Here is a 22,689-nt window from a genome sequence, read left to right as displayed (position 1 = left end):
CTCCTGCTCGAGGGCTTTCTCCTTCTCCCGTGGACGAGGCCTTTCCGTCCTCAGGTGAGTCCAGTGGGGCGGTAGTCTTCCCCTCGGCACCAAGGGGGGAGACTTCGCTTCATGGAGGAGAATCATCTCGTGAGGAAGGGGCCCCTCGAATCTCTTTGTTGGGATCCTGTACCCCTCCCAGGAGGGAATCCAAGGACTCCAAGACCGTCCCGAAATCCTCCTCAAGGATTCGCCAGGTCCCACGACTACCCGTGGGAATGTCCACGTTTCACCCCAGGAAGAGATCCCTGGGGCAGGAGACTTAGCTGCCAGCCCGCAGGGAGGAGAACAGCAGGAATTCGAGCATACCTTCTGGCAGGTCCTAAGCCTGAAAAGGCAACTTATCGGGCTTATGGATCCAGTCATCGCCCCCCTGAAGGCAAAGACACGATCTTGGATGAAGTGTTTGACGTTCGGAAGGCCTCGAAGTCCAGTGCGGCTCTGCCCTGGTCTCGGGGTCTGAAGAGTGCCAGAGCTAGGGCCATCCTTGAGAAGAGTTTGTTTGTGCCCAAGGACAGAGACTTAGACAGCGGCTGTGCGGAGGAAGTCGACTTCCGTTTTCACTCCTCCAAGGCGCTTTCTTCCAGACTCTGCAGGGCTCCAGCGCCTTTTTCTTTCAACCACGTCGGCCTAAGTTATCGGCTACGACAACTGAGACAAGGTGTCCAATTGCAGTTTCCTCCTGTCAGGAACAGATGGCACGGGAGGCTCCCCCGGGGGGGGGGAGCATAGTCCTAAAGGGAGCGGCAGAGTTCACGAACTCTAGGATTGCAGGTTTCACGCTGGGAGGATGCTTAAGGTTACTCATCCGGATGACAGCTTCCCGATGCCCATTCCCGCACGATCTCTGTGATCAGCCAAGGATATCGCGCCTGCCGTCTCTGTCAGCGAATTCAGTGTCTCTGAACCTCTATGCCATAGCGTCGGCAAGAGTTGCCCGTTTGGGCAGAATGATCCATACCTCAGGCGAAGGTCTTCCATAGGATCATCGACGGCTTCACCCCCGGCTTCTTCAGTCGATCCTTTCTTGTAAGGAAGTATCTGAAACGGGAGTTCCGTAGTCAACCTCTCAGCCCTGATCAAGTTTGCCGAACAAACTTCGACCAGCGTAGAACAGCAGAATCGATCAGACTGGTAACGAGGCGACAGGACTCCTGAAACCCTGGATTGGAAGAACGGGTACTTTCAGTTTCCATTCCATCCATCTTCCAGGGAGCTCGTGGAATTCAGCCTAGACTGCAGGTATTCCTGCTTATGATGCAGTGTGGCGATCCCGCCGTGGCATCGCAGGTTTTTTTCCCCAGAGAACTCTCCCTGCTTTCCTCATGGCCGCTCAGGTGCAGGCTTCCGCCTCCTTCGCTTTTTGGAGGGCTGGTCAACTCCGGTAGGCTCGGGTTCGACCTTCTTCAGCGCCGGGACAAGCTTCCGGATGCTTACCATGAGTGTGGGTTCATGGTATTTTGCTAGGAGCCTTCTCTTCTTCTGCCTCAACATCTGGAGTATCTGGCCATGATATTGAGTCAACGGCCTTACCACGTTGGAAACCCCGCTTCTCGTCCGTCCAGCGAGGTTAAGCAACTTCGGTTCTGGTCGGTACTTGGATGGGTGACCACCTGGGGACGCCAGATTCTGTTGCCACATCCTCCGAGCCTTCCCTTCAGTTGACTGTGGCAAGGCTGAGGAGAGTCGCAGTACCTGTTCTCAGTCAAGCAGAGCTTTCAGCCCTACCTTGGAACGTTTCCTAGTTCTCCTTTCCTCATTGACCCGTCTATAGTCCGAACGGTCGCCTCAGGATAAGTTCCATGTGGGGCGGTCCAAGTTCCGGTGGTTTCAGGCAACGATTAACCGGACTTCTTGGCCCCTATGGGACCAGCGGAACTATTAGACCTGCAATGGGTGTTGACCTATGGAACCTCATGATGGGAGTGGATATCCTCGTCCTTTCCCCACATTCTTGATGCTGTTCTCGGACTCGTCCAAGAAAAGGGGGGGGGGGGGGGGCATGTTCCGGTCCAGGCCTATGGTCAGGACCTGAAGGATACCTCTCCATCATTCAGGCAGGCTTAGGGGCCGTAGTCTGGCCCCTCTACAGATCCTACAGCTCCTGCCGAGTCGCTCCGTGCGCGTCGACTTCATGATTCTGGTGTGTTCTAACCAGGAGGGGACGCATTTTCACACCTGCACATCTTGCAGTAGAGATACCGAGATGATTGAGATACTCTCAATACCACCATCGGCTCTCTCATTCCAGGCAGAGGAATGTTCTCTCCGACTATCCGAGCAGAGCCTCGTAGAGAGAGTGTACCTGGGGGTCTTTGGCCTTGAGTAACCAGCAAGTCCTGGTCTGGGGGACCTGATCGCGACAGCTTGGAACCTCAAGCTTCCGCTGTTCTTCCCCCCAGTCTCAGACCCCGAGACTCTGGCAAGATGCATTCCGGTAATGGTGGGACAACTTCGACGCCTGCGTCTTCCCTCCGTTTTGTCTGTGGAGAATGGGTCTCTACAAGACCAGGTTGTCTGTCAACCTTTCAATGGGAGAGCTCCACTGGGACTATGCGCAGAACGGTTTCTGGACCCTCTGCTTCCCCTGACGGAACTCCCGGGAGAGCTTCTCCCACGACACAGACTACTCAAACAACCACACTACATCATCTTTCACGAACCGGGGCTTCGCTTCGGCTTCATGCCTGGAGACACTACGCCTCCTCCTCAAGAAGAGACAACCCGCTACAGTCGCGGGACGGAGGTCGCGTCATCTGCGATAGTCATCCGCAGGGGTCTTCCAGGCAAAGTGAAGAGTCTTCGGTGGTTGGTGCCGTGGGAGATATACCTCTTCCCTTGAGGCCTCTTCTCCAGCAATAACGGTCTTATTGCCTTTCGGCGGGAGGAAACTCCTTTCCGCTCTCGGCAATGAAGCCTGTCTCTCAGCCTTTTTCTGACCTTCAGGCTTATAGGAATAACTTTTTCCTGCCCGCTGGATCTTTCCTCGCTCATGCGAAGCTACGATCGTCCCTGCCCTAGTCGGAGGGAGACCTCCAACTTGGAGCATGGCTCGGACTTTTTAGTCCCTCAAGAGATCTTCTCAAGACCCTTTACGACAGGCTTCGGATTGTATTCCGTCATGGGTCTCCTGCTCACTCTGGCCGCGGCCAGTGTGTAAGCAATCTTCTTGGTCTCGTACGACTCCGCCCTTTTTAAGGAAGAGCGGAAGGCAACATTCAGGTTCGCTCCTGAGTTGTTGGCTAGACTCAGAATCTTGGGGTCCCGGCCCTTCGGTCCAATTCCTTCAAGATTTCGAGTCTCCATCCTGTATCTGATGTCCCAAGACCTTCTCTTTCTTGCCAGTAAAGGAATCGAGAGGTTAGCTTAGGGAACAGCTGCAGTTTGTCCTCAGTTGCAGCCGATTTGGGAGCACAAGGAGGACACGGGGGAGAGTCACCAGTATACCTCTTCAGCTCGGATTCAAGGACATTCATCTCGACCTGTCTCCAGACCCTCCCCCGTCACGTCGCCCTACAGCACGATGTTGGATACATCGCAACGTCCCTCGCCTTCGAGTAATACTACTCTGTGACGCAGGTGCTACAAGCTGGAGTCTGGAAGCGTCTAATGACCTTCGCAGCCCGCTTCCTGCAGGGCGTGACCCACAGGAGTTTCGATACGTTTTCTATCGCTCTGTGGTGGCTACACAACAGCTGGTCTAACCTCAGGCTCCTTTTTGGACAGGTAGCAGAAGGTTGAGGGCATTGTTATCAGGTTATAGTCTGCATGAATGAAAGAAGTATGTCTGGCCCTTATTTCTTTCTTCATCATCCCCTCTACGGGGAAGCAGCATCCTGGTCTCTGCATAGCTGACCTCGAACCTCTGCAGGTAAACCATGCTTCCGTGTGTTCCGAGTATTGAGTCAATACTGTCGCGTCCCCCATACCCATAGCAAGGAACTTGTGAGATGCAGGGACTCATTTTCTCGAGTGCGACTCACTCGGATTCTGAGTCCCCGGGTAAAGCCAAAGCCAGTATGGCTGGGGACTTTCCACCCTACCTAAGCGGTAAGTCACCCAATGTAAATAGCGTGGTTTGTATTTCGGTTACGGAACAAATGACAAATTCGAAGATAATTTGTACGTATTTTTTTAACCATACAAACCTTAGCTATTTACACATATTTGCCCGCCAGCCCTGTCCCCCAAGACAAGTCCTAACTCTAAGTGAAAGTGAGCATTCACCTGTGTGTGAGGGGGGGAGGGGTAGCTAGCTACCACTCCCCTACCCCCCCGCTAACTAGCGCGGGGGTAATACACCCTCGTTAAATTCTAATGGCTCGCCATTTCAGCTGCGCTAAAAGGTAAACCCAATGTAAATAGCTAAGGTTTGTATGGTTAGGAAAAATACAAATTATCTTCGAATTTGTCATATTTCCTTTTCTATTATGAAAATGAAATACTTTTGCTTGGTAAGTTAATATTTCCTTTTCATTTCTTGCAAGAAAAAAGAAAATGAATTTACATAATTTGCAAGTCATTCTTCGTAGAGTATACGTCATGTGTCTTGTGACGTCATGTCCCAGGCGGAAGCGCGCTGACAAACCGAATGATTTCCTTTCGTTGTGTTACCGAGTAATCTTATTACAGCATTCCCTTCATCGAAACACCGAGTAACGAAGTCAAGTGTTTTAGTGGTCTGTATCATTAGTTATGAGATTAGTACAACTTACCGTAAATTCAAGAAAAAAGGTCTGATGACGTCATATTTCTGGCGGAAGGCGAGAGGCAAATCAAGTGATTTCCTTCTGATGCATTACTATTCCCATAATCGAACCATTGTATAATGATAGAAATAATTTTTTAAGAATTTTCAAAGAAATATGAAGATTTAACTGTATTAAAAATCAAAATACGGAGAGAGAGAGAGAGAGAGAGAGAGAGAGAGAGAGAGAGAGAGAGAGAGAGATTTTTTCTCATTATACCTAATAACAAGACAAACTGTAAGGAAACTGATTTCCTGTAACATATTTGTGATGTAATATTCGGCTTGAAGATATTTCTAATAAGTTGGGAAATTATGTATGTGAAAGAAATATGCCATACGTATGAGAGAGAGAGAGAGAGTTTTTTTCTCATTATACCTAATAACAAGACAAACTGTAAGGAAACTGATTTCCTGTAACATATTTGTGATGGTGTAATATTTGGCATGAAGATATTTCTAATAAGTTGAGAAATTATGTATATGAAAGAAATATGCCATACGTATATATGCCATATTTTGATACGGTAAGTAGCAGCGCTTTCAGATTAGCTGATCATAACCAAAGTTAAACAAAATTTTAAGTACTTCTTGTTTGGTAAAAAGTTTTTAGCAGCAAACTATCGACCAATTGCATTGACATCTTGCATATGTAAGATCATGGAGAAGATGGTCAATGCAAGACTGATGTGGTACCTTGAAAAGAAAGGTATTTTATCACCTATCCAGTAAGGATTCAGGAAAATGCAGTCAACAACTGATGTGTTGACACGACTTGAGTCCTTTATTTGTGAAGACTTTACTTCTAAACAGCACCATGTGACAGTCTTTTTTTTACCTTGAAAAGGCATATGATACTACATGGATATATGGTATACTTAAAACCATACATGAACTGGGTTTAAGAGGAGAGCTATCACTGTTTATTCAGTCATTTCTTTCACATAGAGTTTTTCAAGTGAGAGTTGGGGAAACTCTATCAGAGAGTAAATGTCAGGAAGGAACAGCTCCCCAGTGTAGTGTGCTGAGTGTGACTCTATTCGCACTAGCAATTAATGGGATATCCTCAGTCATTCCCCAATATATCCTCTCTACACTATTTGTGGATGATTTCTCTATATCATTTGCTGGAGCTAGAATGGCAATGGTTGAGAGAAAACTACAACTCGCAATTGATAAAATTATTCAGTGGAGTGATTTGAATGGGTTAAGTTTTCAACTAGCAAAACTACTATCGTCCATTTCTGTCGTATCCAGGGAGTACATCCAGACCCGGATATATACACGAAAGGACAACGGATTCCATGTGTAGGTGAAGCTAAATTTTTAGGATTGATTTTCAATTGTAGGTTGACCTGGGTCCCACACTCTAAGGCATTAAAAGCTAAATGTCTTGAGGCTCTGAATCTTTTAAAAGTATTGTCCCATACATCATTGGGGGCAGAGCGTAAAACTATTTTAAAATTATACAAGGCCTTAATTTTTTTAAATTAGTTATGGGTGTGAAATATACTCCTCAGCAAGCCCAAGCCAATTAAAGATATTAGATTCAATACATCATACTGGTATAAGATTGTCCACAGGAGCATTTAGAACCTCACCTATCCCAAGTCTCCTTGTTGATGCTGGAGAGTTACCTCTAACCTTTACCGAATGTCTTCCATTATTTAGTGTTAGTTTAGGTTGTAAAGACTCCCTAACTCTCTAACCTTTCAGGCTGCAAGCCTTGTAAGGCACACAACATACTTTTGGGTTGCACCCAAAATCTCCTCAACCTCATGGTTTTCCGGTAAAAAAATTATTAAACAGTCATGATATAATTAGAGGTAAGGTGCTTCCATTTAAGATATCATCAACCCCTCCGTGGAAATTACCAGAAATATCTTTAGGTAAATATTTTATTGGTGTTAAAAATATGACTGAAATAGAAGCTAGGTCTCTTTTTATGGAACGTTTTGAGGAACATAGGTAATCAACATTTATATATACTGATGGCTCCAAATTTGATGCTGGCATTGGATTTGGAGTATATAGTAGTTCTTTTAACTGTAGAGGTGCACTTCCTCCAGTAATTTCCATATTTATTGCTGAATTTTATGGCATACTAACCACTATTGAGAAAAAAGCATTGAAAGAGGAGGGCAATTTTACCATTTTTAGTGATTTAAGAAGTGTCCTTCAAGATTTAGAAGGTTTTAATTCTAGTAACCCTTTAGTTTTAAAGATCTTAGAGTGGCTTTTAATCATTGGCCTAAAAGGTATAACAGTTCGGTTTTGCTGGGTTCCGGCCCACGTAGGTGTGTCTCGATATGAAGAGGCAGATTCACGGGCAAAGAGTGCTGCAGCCGAATTGCTACCAAGAAGGTATCCCATTCTTTGTAATGATTTTTTTTACCAGCAATTAAGAATTCTATTAATAACAATTGGCAACAGCATTGGGATAGTTTAAGCAAAAATAAGATGAGAGAAATTGCATTTGGTGTATCCCATTGTAGATATAATGGGATGCCCCGAAAATGTGAGACTACTCTTTGTCGTCTCTGCATTGGTCACGCTCAGATGACACATGAGTTTCTGCTGGCTGGCCAACACCAACCATATTGTGACAACTGTTTAATACCCTTGACAGCGAGGCATTTGTTAACTGAATGCCCCACTCATAGCACAGAAAGAAATAGATATCTGTTTGATGCTCGGGGTGAAGATAGCAGGTTCATCCTTGCCAAGATCCTTGGACATGATGTGTCATACAATGCTAGTGGAATTTTTAGATTTATATCAGGAATAGGTATTTTTAATGCTATTTAACTTTTATAATCTATTAAATTTTCTGGATTTGATTGAATATTTTTTCAATCTTTATTTATAATAAACGATATTGGCATCATTGACCGTCAATGTCAGGATGCCAGAGAACTTCAAATCATTCAATCAATGTCTTGAAGGTAAGAACTTATAATAAAACCACATTTTAATTCATATTACAGTAATCATTTAATACATCATTGTGCGTGTGAGTATTCAATATGCCTATAGTATAGCAATTAACACGTTTTTTCATTATCATTGATTTCGGTATTTTTAGACGGCCAGACCGAATTAAATATTTCAGTTTTTTTATATGGTGAAATTTTAATTGAGATACTCTATAAGCAAATTGACTTCCTAGGTCAGTCCAGGAAGAAATTATACTTGTGGATCTCAAGGTATTACTGTATGTATTTTGTAAGATTTTCATGTGTAGATAGTTGAGGGAAGTGAAAATATTTGGAAATTACTTGACATGAATTATGTTATATGAGGCTGAAGTGAGCAAAATTGTATAGATGTAGAATACATCTTAGTGGTTCAAAGAATTAAATGATAATGATTTATTTGTTTTCTAAATAAGGACAGTCAACTCGATTGTGATTCTTTCAGTATTATTTTCAGAGTTTGAATTCTGTCTTTGATACCATCACGGAAAGCAGTGGGGGATTGTTAGGCAAACATAACAGTGTAGTGTCCTTACCAAGTGCTCCAGCTGCATCAACCAGTCATTCGTCACTCCTACATACATCTACTGCCATGTCATCTCCTATGCAGATGGGAGCTAGAAGTCCGCCTGTGACACTGATTGGGACTATTTCTACACCCTGTCCACTTCCAGTTAAATCTCTGCGACCTAAGAACACTAACCCAAGTCAAGACCCAAATACGGTAATTTAAAAAAAAAAATTGTAACTAATTTCACATGTAATTTTTTTTTTTTTTTGAACATTAAGATTAATTTTTTTTTAGTCGGATATATGATGTTTTCTTATTTTGTTTGTTATGGAAATATAAATTAAGTTATTTATTATTGTATTACCCAGTTTTGTGTGCTCACTAACAAAATCCAATGACTATAACATTCATCATATTACAAACAGATGAAGTTCCCATTACATATTCATATACAGAAATTTTTGAACTATTCATTGAATATACTTGAGTGTGTGTGGCATTTCATGCAAGTTGTATTCTGTATATCTTGATTAGGTAATGTCCAACAAAAACATATTTTACCAAAGAAGTAACCAAACTAACTGCTTAAAATACCTTATTTTATTAATATAAATCTCATAATGGTGTATGATCAAATCCCAATTTCAAGAAAAGGTAAAAAAAAGTTTTTTTGCTGATATTTGATGCTCGCATGAATTGAAAAGTACATATATCTTGGATCAAATCTAACTGTCAAAATGATCTCCACCTAATGATGAAGTTGCCATAGGCTATATAGGGTGCAAAAATCTCAACTTTACTGTTGATCTATAAAGGATTACTACCTGAAGCTACTTTGACGTCTTTAGATCCAGCAGCACTCAACATCTGAGACTTTGTACTGGAGCCTTTAAATCTCCCCCCAATATGTCAATAATATGTGAAAGCTTGAAATTATCCTTGTTAGTACATCATAATTTCATAACAAGGCAAAGTGCTTCAAAGATACCTTCCACTAATTCCCCAGCAAAGTGATATATTTATTAACAATCATGAACCACCATTCCCAAAAAAAGCAAATAGACACTTACAATCTACTAACATCAGAATGAACCTTATTCAACCGTCTTTTCCTTCTCCACCTTGGATCTTAAAGAAAAAAACATGCTCTTTTTAGAAAAAAAAATGTAGCTATACTCCGTCAACATAAACGATTTGCTTTCGAACATAATCACAAGAAAGGATCTTATTATGATATATCTATTTATAATAGCTGTAAATCTCCAATGCCTGATGGCTGTGGTGCAGTATTCTCAGACAAAATAAGTCAGCTAGTGAAGCATCAATATTTACCTGTGACTTATCCTTGATTTTGTTAGGAATTGAGGTTATTAAAACAATTGAGAATAAAGTGTATCAGAAGTTTGTCAAGTATACCGATTCAGGAAGTGCCATAGAAGCCCTAAAATGTTAGTTGAATATGAACCAACTACAGTAGTATTACAAAATAAAGGACTCCTCAACAAATTCTATTCCAAAGGGGATAAATATCGAAATCTGTTAGATTCCTGGCTGTGTTATGGTTATTATTATTATTATTATTATTATTATTGTTGTTGTTGTTGTTGTTATTATTATTATTACTTGCTAAGCTATAACCCTAGTTGGAAAAGCAGTATGCTCTAAGCCCAGGGATTCCAACAGGGAAAATAGCCCAGTGTGGAAAGGGAAAAGGAAAAAATATTTTAAGAGCAGTAACATTAAGATAGATATCTCTTATATAATCTATAAAAACTTTTTACAAAACAAGAGGAAGAGAAACAAGACAGAGCAACATGCCCAAGTGAACCCTCAAGCAAGAGAAATCTAAACCAAGACAAAGGAAGACCATGGTACAGACGCCAGGGTTCTACCCAAGATCAGAGAACACTGGTTTGATTTTGGAGTGTCCTTCTCCTAGAAGAGCTGCTTATAACCATAGCTAAAGAGTCTCTTCTATCCTTACCATGAGGAAATTGGCTACTGAACAATTACAGTGCAGTAACCCCTTGGGTGACGAAGAATTGTTTGGTAATCTCAGTGTTGTCAAATTTATGACGACAGAGGAGGATATGTAAAGAATAGGCCAGACAATTTGGTGTATGTGTGTGTGTAGGCAAAGGGAAAATAAACCGTAACCAGAGAGAAGGATCCAATGTAGTACTCAATACCATTAAAAGGACCCCATAACTCTAGTGGTAGTATCTCAATGGGTGTCTGGTGCCCTGGCCTACCTACTACCTCAAATGAAAAGGCAGATGTTGCTGCTAAATCAGCAATAGGTTTACCATAAAAGGTTATTAAAGTATCCGCTCAAAATTGTATAACCGTCGTGAAACATTTCATAGTTACATAATAAATCTGACAGTAATAAGTTGAATAAAGCCAATTGTTTCTCCATGGGAATCATCAGAACAAAACACTAAAAGGACAGAAGTGATTTCAGGAAGGTTGCTTATTGGTCATACGAAATTGACACATGGAGTTTTAATGTACACACTTCATGAAGTAGTTCCCAGGTGAAGTGGTGTAACACTATTTTAACTTTACAACCAATTTTTTTTGCTAGTAAATTTTCTAAGAAAAAGATACTTAAGTTTGTTCCGTAACTGGAATACAAACCACGCTATTTAATAGGGGTATGACTTTCGGCGTAGCTGAAATGACGAGCCATTAAAATTTAACGAGGGTTTACTACCCACACCGCTAGTTAGTGGGGGTAGGGGAGGGTAGCTTGCTACCCCCCCCCCTTCACACACACCTGTGCTTGAACTCACTTTGCTCTCGGCTCGGATGGTAGTCGGACGTGTCTGCTGTCATCCTCGCCGCTCATTGGCAGCCATTAATGGTTTTTTGCTTTTTCTTTGACAGTTTTGTGTGTAAAAGTTGGCCTCTGCTATTTTGCGCAACTGCCCTGTATTACCCGACCGCCCCTGTGGATCATTCATGTCGGCGGTCGAGACTAACCCTCACGCCCTTTGTCCTTCCTGTAGAGGTCAACGGTGTGATTAGAGATAACAAGTGTAGTGAGTGTAGGGAGTGGTCTACCTCCCAATGGGAGAGGTTTTCGCGGCGACAGAAGAAGTCCAAATGGGATATTTCTCCTTCGAAGGTTTCTTTGAAAGGAGAAAAACCCAAGGCCTCTTCTTCCGTTGCTCAAACCTCCTCCAAAACTCCCACTCGGTCGGTCTCTTTCGAGAGACTGTCGAGTGGTAGCGTAGACCGTTATACTGTTTTCCAAACTAGGGGTTCGAAAGATGGCGTTGCTTACCCTAGTGAAGCAACTCCACCTCTCCCCCCGGGGGAGGATTTGTCACTAATCCCTTTATTTCAGCTTTGGTCTTCCTTGGGGCTCGAGGGTTCACCCTCCAAGGAAGTCTTACTAGACTACATCTGGTTGGGTGCCGCTGTCAAGCAATCGCCGCCTCCGGCAGAGGTTGATCCTCTGTCGATTGTCGACGTTGTGGTGTCAGAGGTATCCAATGCGGTATCACCCATCACCTCTGCCTCTTCAAACCCTACAGTAGCTGACGGCTTAGTTTCTCCCGTTCCTGTTCAACCAACGAGGGAGAAACTAAGTCCAACAGTCGCTCCTGCTGGTGTTTCTCTCCCTCGGGGGAGTTCACTTACAGAGACTCCTCTTCGGAGGACTGCAGAAGGTCAGCTTGCTGATCCAACGGCTCCCAGAGGGCGTATTCGTCGCAAGGCTCGCCTTCCTCCATCTGCGGTGAGGAGACGCCTCTTTGATTCTACATCTTCGTTGCAGTCCTCCGCAGAGGAGCCTCGTCATCGATCACCGACTGTTCCTGCTTTGGTCCTGGACCTTTCTGCGGATCGTTTGCGATCCCCTTCGGTGGAAGGTCATCCTTTCAAAGGACACATCGACCTCCCACCCGTCAGACCTGCTGACCTGCCGTCGCCTTTCCTGGATGCTGATGCGCGCTACGTGCCTACGAAACCTGACCTCCACGCTCGTCAGGCCTCGTCATTTAACCCTAATACAGGGCATCAATGGCGTTTGCGCCAACGCCCGCATACTTCCCATACTCGCTATGCACCTGAGCATACGCGGCCATGGTCTTCCGCGCGCCAGGCTTTGCCTGCGCAAACAGATACTCGCCCACGCCCAGCTGCGCGCCAACCCTCACCTGCGCGTCAGTGCTACTCTGCGTGCCATTAACCTCCTGTGCGCCAGAGCTCTGCTGCGTGCTAGCGCTCTCATCCGCGCTCCAGCGCTCTCCTACGCGCCAATGATCTCCTGCGCGCCAGTGCCCACGCCCAGCAGTCATCTCTCCTGCGCGCCCACGATCTTCTGATCTGGGCGCTGTTGGAAAGTCTAAGTTGACTTCTCCCACGCGCTAGCTCTCGTCAACGCGCCAGCACTCGCCTATGCGCCAGCTTTCTCCAGCGCACCAGCATTCGCCATCGCGCCGATGCGCATTCACCTGCATGCATCCATGAGGATAAGCGCGCGCGCCCTCGCCCATCCTCTCTTGCAGTTGTGCGCCATCATTCTGACGCACACCCACGAGCAGCACAGGCTTCAACTGCGCGCCCACGCGCCAGGGGTATCTCTCCTGCGCGCGCGTGCCCTACGACTTCTTCAGGGACACGCGAGCTCTCGCCCTCGCGCCTGCGCACTCAACGCCCTTGTCCTACGCGCCTGCGCACTCAACGCCCTTATCCTACGCGCCTACGCGCGCCAACAGTCTCCCGCGCGCACTCCTGTGCGCCATCAGTCTCCCGCGCGCGATTCCTGGTATTCTCCATCGCGCGACCAACATTACGCGTCCCCGCGCGAGCATCAATATCCTCCCGCGAGCGAGACTGCTGAACAATGCACGGCAAGGTCGCCATCACCTCATTCCCCTCCCCGCAAACGCATAACAGCGCATATTGTGGCGGAATTGAAACATCCAGAGGGGTCCAGGATCCCTAAGCCTTTCCAGGCGAACCCACCTATGAGAACTCCTCCCAGAGATCCTTCTATCCCTGTCCCTTCAAAGGGGGTGTCTGACAGCGCGTCTGTCAGCCAACAGTCTTGGTTCGGTGCACTAATCTGAGCAGTGACACAGGCGTTCAAGCCTGTTTTCTCTGAATTAGGTCACAGATCCTTGGCTGTCTCTACCCCTTTGAAGAGAAAAAGAGGAGTTCCAGACATGGTAACTTCTCCAAGGGCTAAGTTGACTCCACGCAAGCCTTCGAGGCAGGTTCCTTCTTTTCCCCAGACTATCTCTCCTTCCCTGTCGGATGAGGACCGGAAGTCCTCGGGAATCACGTGAGGTGAGACTTTCCTCCATTGCACCTATGAGGGAAGCCTCTCCTCGCGCTGAGAGGTCTTCTCAAGTGGGGGCTGGAAGGAACTTACCATCTTCAATGTTAGAGTCCTACATCCTTCCCAGGAAAGAATCTAAGGACTCCAAGACATTGCCAAAGTCCTCTACAATAACCAGGACGGAGCCAACTAGCCACTCGGAGAACGTCCGTGACTCTCCCCAAGAAGAGCCTTTGGGGACAGGAGACTTCGCTGCAAGTCCAACGTCAGGAGGAGAACAGAAAGAGTCAGAACATGTGTTTTGGCAAGTTCTGACTCTAATGAGGGCTCTCAATGGGTTTTACGACCCAGAGTTCCCTCCTCGAGAGGGCAAGGACACTGTCTTGGACCGTGTATTCGGTACTCAGAAACCCTCTAAGGCCAGTGCAGCTCTGCCCTGGTCTCAGGGGGTTAAGAGTACCAGAGACAAGATCGCTGTACAGCTCTCCGAGATGTCCTCCTCCAACCGTTTCAGTGCCACCAACAAACTCCTTCCACCTCCTCGCGTACAGCAGAGGAGGTACTTTGAGATCTTGGAGGAGCCTTTTTTAGCTCTTCCTCTCCACCACTCATTGGAAGAGCTTACCAGAGGAGTCCCTCTTGAGAGAGACTCCAACCGGCAGGTCTCGTTCTCGGCAACCGAGATCCTTAACCAGGAGAAGGTTGCGAAGTGTGCTATGCAAGCCACTTCGTGGCTCGACATCTGGTTAGGGACCTTGGGTATCCTGATACGCTCTGAGGATTTCTCCAAAGAACGTACCAGGAAAGCTATGGAGACGTTCCTTCTCTTAGCCACTCGCACGATCTAGTTTCTGGCCCACCAAGTCTTGAACTTGTGGGCAAACACCATCCCGAAACGTCGGGATGCGGTGGCTGAGAGATTCCATCAGAAGGTCCCTAGCACCGAGATCAATAGGCTCAGATATTCTTCTTTAGAAGGATCCATCCTGTTTGAGCCTAAGGATGTGGAACAGGCCGCTGAGAGGTGGAGGAAGTCTCATCAAGACTCCCTCTTTCACAGGGCTTTAACATCAAAGCCCTATAAGTCTCCAGCACCCCAGCAGTCCTGTCCAACCAAGACCGCTAAACCAACGACAGCAGTGAAGACCGTGGTGTCTAAGCCCTTTCCTGTCCAGGATAGGAAAGGCAAAAAGTCCTCCAGGGGAGGCAAGAATCCTAGAGGGAGTAGCCGAGGCCGCAACCGCTAGGATAGGCAGTCCCCCTGCATGTCCACCAGTGGGGGGATGCCTACAAAGTTGCTCAGACAGGTGGAAGCAACTCGGGGCCGATTCCTGGACGATTTCCGTAATCAGTCTGGGATATCGCGTCCCATTCACATCTCAACCTCCCCTAACGACGAATCTAGTGTCATTGAGCTCCCTTGCCATGGGATCGGCAAGGGGGCAAGCCCTTCGGGCAGAAGTACAGACCCTGTTGTAGAAGGGCGCTCTCCAAGAGGTCCTCAACAAGTCTCCAGGCTTCTTCAGTCGACTCTTTCTTGTAAAGAAGGCGTCTAGAGGCTGGAGACCAGTCATCGACCTCTCGGCTCTGAACAAGTTTGTCAAACAAACTCCGTTCAGCATGGAGATGGTAGACATGGTCAGACTAGCAGTGAGACCACAAGACTTCATGTGTACAGTGAACCCTCGTTTATCGTGGTAGATAGGTTCCAGACCCGGCCGCGATAGGTGAAATTCCGCGAAGTAGTGACATCATATTTACCTATTTATTTAACATGTATATTCGGACTTTTAAAACCTTCCCTTGTACGTATTACTGTTAACAAACTACCCTTTAATGTACAGAACACTTAATGCATGTACTACAGCACCCTAAACTAAAACAGGCACAAATATTAAAGGCGATTTTATATCATGCGTTTCCTAAACACCTAAAAAGCACGATAAAAAATGGCAACCAATGTTTTGTTTACGTTCATCTCTGATCATAATGAAGAAACAAACTCATTTAGTGTACACATATATGTATAGGTTAGTTTTTGCATCGATTATATTGATTATACAGTATGTTGATTTTTTTATTACCAATGTTTTACTTTATTTTTCTTAGGACTTCCAAATGAAATGTTTTTCTTTATGACGCCGCCTGAAACGATGGCGTCATAAAGTACTGTACGCTCAGTAAACAACCACGCTCAGAACAAACAAGGCATTTAACGCGCATGATGATAGTGATAAATAATGATACAGTACAGTATTTACAGTAAAAGCATTTACAAAATATGTTACCTTACAAATATAATTTACCGTATCTATATAAAATCATACAGTACTGTACAGTACATATTGTACGTAGCAAAGCAGGAAAACAATTTACGAGAGAGAGAGAGAGAGAGAGAGAGAGAGAGAGAGAGAGAGAGAGAGAGAGAGAGAGAGAGAGAGAGAGAGAGAGAGAGAGATTGTTTTACGTACGTACTGTAAATGTAAATTTTAAACAAAAAAAATCAATTTATGAGAGAGAGAGAGAGAGAGAGAGAGAGAGAGAGAGAGAGAGAGAGAGAGAGAGAGAGAGAGAGAGAGAGAGAGAGAGAGAGAGAGAGATTGTTTTACGTACGTAAATGTAAATTTAAAAAAAAGAAAATATGATAGGTTACAACATGTAGACTTTTAAAACCTTCCCTTTAACTTAATGCATACAGTACAGTACTAAACTATAAAACAGGCACAAATACAGTATTAGAATGTGAGAATATTAAAGTAAAAAATAAAGATTGTTACTGTACTCACCACGAAAGAAGTTCAAGAAAAACTTGAATGATGATGGCGATGAATTTGCTGCACAGTAGAAATGATGATGATGAAGCTGATGATGTGTTCTACTGTGCAGCCAGGTAGTATTTTACATCTCTTCAGACGGAGGTGTCTTTTCCTGGGACACCTCTTCAACTTCTTCAATTTCTTCCGAAGGCGTAGTAGCAGGAGGAACTGGCTCTTTTTTGCGAGGCTGGAAGAACATTGTGATCGGAAGTTGTTGCCGCTGCTTCTTTTTTCGATCTAAGAGCATCTTGTAGGGAGTCATTATGTCATCAACCTTGTTGCAGAATTGCATCGACCGAACCATATCCTCGTCCCACTCTTGCAACATTTCTTTCACCTCCTTTATATGGTTGCAGACCTTGGCAAGCCATTCTAGTGTTAAGCCCGTTTCTTCGACATTTTCTTGGGTTTCTTCCTGGGTTTCACTCTCTTCTTCGCTTGCCGATTTCGTCAGGTCTTCGAGGTCTGCGTCAGTTAGGGGCTGGGAATGGCAGTCCAACAACTCGTCGACGTCTTAAGTCGTCATGTCGCCAAACCCGTCACCTCCAATTATGGCAGCCAACTGCACAGATTTGCATACTGCAGAGTGTTGGATTTCAGCAGGTGTAAATCCCTCGTCGTCGTAAACAATCTCGGGCCACAACTTCTTCCAGCTCGCATTCACAGTTGCAGGTTTCATCTCTTGAAGTGCCTTCTGAATATTCTTCAGGCACGTGGCTATGGTGTACTGCCGCCAGTACGCCTTCAAGTTAAAATCTTCATCCTCATCCTCTTGGGCAGCATCCACACACGCAACGAGGTCCGCCAAGGTATTCTTCGTATAGAGGGCCTTGAACGCCCTGATAACCCCCTGGTCCATCGGTTGAATTAATGACGTGGTGTTGGGTGGCAGGAACTCAACCTGAACGCCCTCACGCGACAGGTCAGTTGCGTGTCCACCAGCGTTATCCATAAGGAGAAGGATCTTGAATGGCAAGCCCTTCTCTACGAGATATTCATTGACTTGCGGGATGAAACACTGGTGGAACCGGTTGGAGGTCAGCATCTTCGTAATCCATGCTTTTGGATTATGCATCCAGTACACGGGAAGGAGATTCTTATTCTTATTTTTCAAAGCGCGAGGATTTTTCGACTTATAAATAAGCCCCGGCTTTAGCATAAATCCAGCAGCATTGCCACACATCACGAGGGTAACGCGATCCTTGAATGCTTTAAAGCCAGAGGCTTTGGCTTCCTCTTTGAACAGGAAAGTTCGCGACGGCATTCTCTTCCAAAACAAGCCGGTCTCATCCATATTAAAGACTTGTTCCGGCTTGTATCCACCTTCGGCGATAATATTCTTGAACGTCTGGTTCACGTAAGTTTCAGCAGCGGCAGTGTCAGCCGAAGCAGCCTCCCCATGCAGGGAAACGCTTTTCAGGGCGAAGCGTTTCTGAAACTTCGCGAACCATCCTTTGCTGGCGGAAAAACGTTGTTTCTGAGGCTGGGAATCAGTGGATGTCCCTGGTTGAGGATCATCTGCATCATCATCTTCTTCAGCATGGTTGCCATCGTCGTCTTGAGGTTCCTTTGCAGCAAAATTCTGATACAAGCTCAAAGCCTTTGTTCGGATGGTGTTTGTATCCAAGACTATGTTCTTCTTCCGGCAGTCAGCAATCCACACAGCTAAAGCACCTTCCATGCGTACGATCGTTTTATTACGCGTTGTAACGACTCGCTTCGCTGATCTGCTAAAGGTGATTGCAGCCGTCTTTCTAATGTTCGCCTCGTCCTTCATGATATAGCGAACAGTAGATTCGTTGATCCCAAAATGGCGCGCCGCGGACGCGTAACTTCTACCGTCTTTTAACATATCGAGAAGCGTAACCTTCTCAGCAATCGTCGTCATCCTTCGGTGGCGTTTAGGCTCACTACCAGCCTTAGTAGAAGCAGAACGCTTTGGAGGCATTGTACAGTAGGATTTGACAAAAAGTTCAACTTAAAAAGGTCGCACACAGCACAGATTAAACTTCACAAACTTAAGAACGTCTACTCAGCGATACGCGGGAACAGAGAGTGGACGACACGGGCCCGCGAGAACCTAGATGCTGGAAGCTGGAGATGAGGGCAAAACACCAATCACAGGCTAGATAACAAAACTTGAGTTCTGATTCGTCATCTATCAGCGCTTGAACCAATCACAACCCGTCTTACAGTATATGATGCGTAGGTTACCAACTCATACAAGATACCCCGCGCACACCGTACGTACAGTATTAATAATAATAATAATAAATAATGATAATAATACAGTACAGTACTGTAATAATAATAATAATAATAATGATAATAATAATAACAATCATAATTTTATTAACAACAACAACAATAATAATAATAACAATAATAATAATAATAATAGCTTTACGTATGCTATTTTATTCTTTTGTAGGATGTGTGTCTCTCTCTCTCTCTCTCTCTCTCTCTCTCTCTCTCTCTCTCTCTCTCTCTCTCTCTCTCTCGTACGCTTATTCGAAATGTGATTTTTGCAACAAAGAATATTATTGGATGCAGTACTGCGTACGTATACATACAAAAGATTCATCGAAAAGAAGCACATCCATTACATTTGTAGTACAGTAGTAGCCATCAGCAGCCTTACACCATTCTAATATTGTATGACTGCATCTGATTTGCGTTTCATGTTCGATTTAATTTTACTACGTACTGTATACAGTACTGAATTATCGTATGATAATAATACAGTAATAATAATAATAATAATGATAATAATAATAACAATAATAATTTTATTAACAACAACAACAATAATAATAATAATAACAATAATAATACACGTAATAGCTTTACGTATGCTATTTTATTCTTTTGTAGGATGTCTCTCTCTCTCTCTCTCTCTCTCTCTCTCTCTCTCTCTCTCGTACGCTTATTCGAAATGTGATTTTTGCAACAAAGAATATTATTGGATGCAGTACTACGTACGTATACATACAAAAGAATCATGGAAAAGATGCACATCCATTACATTTGTAGTATAGTAGCCATCAGCAGCCTTACACCATTCTAATATGGTATGACTGCATCTGATTTGCGTTTCATGTTCGATTTAATTTTACTACGTACTGTATACAGTACTGTAATATCGTATGATCACATTCTCTTTTCGTGTTTTATTTCTTTCTGTGCTGAATTATATATCATATGTAATGCAATGAACAATCAGTAAGAGCAGATATTACTAATTACAGTATTAATGGAATTACAGGTAACAAAATATCGTATTTGGGGGTCTTCAGATTTCGCGGTATTTTCGAAATTTCAAAAAAATCCGCGATATGTATATATATATATGGGTTATGGAAAAAACCCGCGAAGTGGTGAATCCGCGATGGTCGAACCGCGAAGTAGCGAGGGTTCACTGTACACTGAACCTAATGGACGCATACTTCCAGATCCCAGTCCATCCGTCTTCAAGGAAGTGCTTAAGATTCAGCCTAGACAACCAAAAGTACCAGTTCAAGGTGCTGTGCTTCGGTCTCTCCACAGCACCACAGGTTTTCACCAGAGTGTTCACCCTAATATCTTCATGGGCACACAGGATTGGCATCCGTCTCCTCCGTTACCTGGACGACTGGTTAATCCTAGCAGACTTGGTGTCATCCCTTCTATAACACCGGGACAAACTTCTGAGACTTTGCCAAGATCTGGGGATCATGGTAAATCTCGAGAAGTCTTCACTGCTTCCCACTCAAAGACTGGTATATCTAGGCATAATTATAGACACCAATCTCCACAAAGCCTTCCCATCAGACGACAAGTTAGCAAGGCTGAGGAAGGTTGCAAGTCCTTTTCTCAGACGAGAAGAACTTCCAGCCCAATTGTGGTTACGTCTCCTTGGTCACCTTTCATCGCTGGCTCGTCTAGTTCCCAACGGTCGCCTCAGGATGAGAACCCTCCAGTGGCGACTCAAGTCCCGGTGGAATCAAGGTTACGATTCCCAGACATCCAGATTACTATGGGACCTGCGGAACTGACGGACCTCCAGTGGTGGGTGGCAGACGAGAACCTACGAAGAGGAGTGGATTTTCTCGTCCTCCCCCCGGATTTGATGCTGTTTTTGGATGCTTCAAAGAAAGGGTGGGGGCCCCACGTGCTGCACCACATGACCTTAGGCCTTTGGTCAGAGTCAGAAAAGTATCTCCATATAAATCTCTTAGAGATGAAGGCTGTCTTCCTGGCCCTTCAACAGTTCCAACAGTACCTGAAAAGTCACTCTGTGGTGGTGATGAGCGACAACACCACAGTAGTGGCCTACATCAACAAACAAGGAGGTACTTTTTTGCAGCAGCTATCCCATCTAGCAGGAGAGATACTGAGATGGGCCGAAATCCACTCGATACCACTATCGGCACGCTTCATTTCAGGCAAAAGGAATGTGCTCGGTGACAATCTGAGCAGAGCGTCTCAGATAGTGAGTACCGAGTGGTGTTTGGGTCATCAAGTAGCCAACAAAGTCCTGACTTTGTGGGGTTCTCCGACTGTGGATCTTTTCGCAACGGCCCTGAACTTCAGGCTCACGCTGTGCTGCTCCCCAGTCCCAGACCCCAAGGCTCTCTGGCAAGGTGCTTTCCAACAACGGTGGGACAACATCGACGTTTACGCCTTTCCCCCGTTCTGTCTGATGAGGAGGGTGCTCAACAAGACCAGAACATCGGTCAATCTTTCATTGACCCTCATAGCTCCTCTATGGCATCACGCGGAATGGTTCCCGGACCTTCTGCAACTCCTAACGGAGCTACCAAGAGAACTCCCTCCACGACACAATCTGCTCAAACAACCACATGCTAACATCTTCTACAAAGCCGTAGCTTCATTACGACTTCACGCCTGGATACTATCCAACATCTCCTCTCTGTGAGAGGATTTTCACAACAAGTTGCTGTCAGGATGTCTGGACACCTGCAAAAGTCATCTACAGCAGTCTACTAGGCAAAGTGGAAAGTCTTCTGTGGTTGGTGTCGTGGAAGGGGTATCTCTCCACTCGATGCCACTATTCGAACAATAGCGGAGTTCCTCGTGTATTTGCGGAAGAAATGCGCCTGTCAGTCTCGGCCATGAAAGGCTATCGCTCAGCCTTAAGTCTAGCTTTCAGGCTGAAAGGAATGGACATTTCTTCATCGCTAGAACTTTCTCTACTCATACGTAGTTATGAACTTACCTGCCCTCAGTCGGAAGTGAGACCTCCCCCATGGAACGTGGTTCGAGTTCTCAGGTCTCTTAAGGGGACCGTCCGCCATGTCTGCCATTTTTTTTTCTAATGATCCAAATTACACAATTTCTATATATGGTTTAGACATATATAATACCTTCATCATAGAAAAATTTCAAGTCATTTGATCAAAAACTTTTGTATTTATTAGCAAAAATCATGATTTAGAAAAAATATTTAGGTACATTTTTTCCGACTACTATATTACCAATTGTATTGAAACTTATACCATAAAAACTACTTTATCAACCGAACAATTCTGTCAGACAGAATTTTGGTTTTCCTTTCTGTTTTTTTTTAATGAATTTTTATTTTTTTTTCCTCGTCTAGACGGAAAATAATCGTGAAAAAAAATGTAAAAAGAAAATCAAAATATTGTCTGACAGAATTGTGGGATTTTTATTCTTCTTTTCAACGATATCTTTCTCTCTAATATCGAACAACAAATAAGTGAGAAAAATTTACCTAAGTGTGACTAAGTATGTTTTTGAGTTATGAGCTCCCAAAGATTTGTAGCAAACTTTCGCTTCTTTTCTAAAAGAAATCAAGATAATATTAATATAACTTTTATTGTTTATTCCTACATAAATGCACCCTAAACAAGGTATTTGAACCCTCAGTTTACTATTCCTATGTTATGAGTTGCCAGCGATCTCTAATTGTTGCCAGTGTTTTAGTTAGCATCTTTCAGCTTTGTACTCTTATTCATGCTTCCCTCTTTCTTGGTTCTTTTTTCTTGTTCTCCACTTACTTTTTGTTCTTTCTATCACCTTATGTAACATTGGCATTGCTATAAAGTTCCAGAGGACGTTATGAAAGCACAATCAACATACGAACGTCAAGTAAATAAACATGCATTATAATTTCTATATGTCTTTGGAAACTTTGCTGATGTTCTCGTAGCTGGTAGTTTTCATTCACCTACCCTCTACCAATGCCTTTCATTTCTGCCAGAAGTACGAGATTTCGAAACATGAGAGAGAGAGAGAGAGAGAGAGAAGAGAGAGAGAGAGAGAGAGAGAGAGAGAGCATTTGGCTG

At 44.4% G+C, this 22,689-nt stretch overlaps 1 protein-coding gene across 5 annotated transcripts in view; it reads left to right on the top strand.

Annotated features, from left to right (window-relative positions):
* LOC137650085 (uncharacterized) overlaps nt 1-22,689 on the top strand; it is a 513,271-nt gene that overhangs the window by 264,265 nt on the left and 226,317 nt on the right. For 4 of the 5 annotated variants that reach the window (XM_068383168.1, XM_068383163.1, XM_068383164.1 and 1 more), the window contains one exon: nt 8,219-8,485. The exons of the other annotated variant lie outside the window; for it this stretch is intronic. In XM_068383168.1, coding sequence (XP_068239269.1) covers nt 8,219-8,485 — 267 coding nt within the window. The remainder of the gene's footprint in view (nt 1-8,218; nt 8,486-22,689) is intronic. 5 annotated transcript variants of the gene reach the window in all.

The sequence above is a fragment of the Palaemon carinicauda genome, chromosome 11 (genome assembly GCF_036898095.1).
Source record: "Palaemon carinicauda isolate YSFRI2023 chromosome 11, ASM3689809v2, whole genome shotgun sequence".
In the NCBI taxonomy this organism is placed as follows: domain Eukaryota; kingdom Metazoa; phylum Arthropoda; class Malacostraca; order Decapoda; family Palaemonidae; genus Palaemon; species Palaemon carinicauda.
The sequence above is the reverse complement of the archived record's forward strand: the minus strand, read 5'-3'. Positions and strand labels throughout refer to the sequence as shown.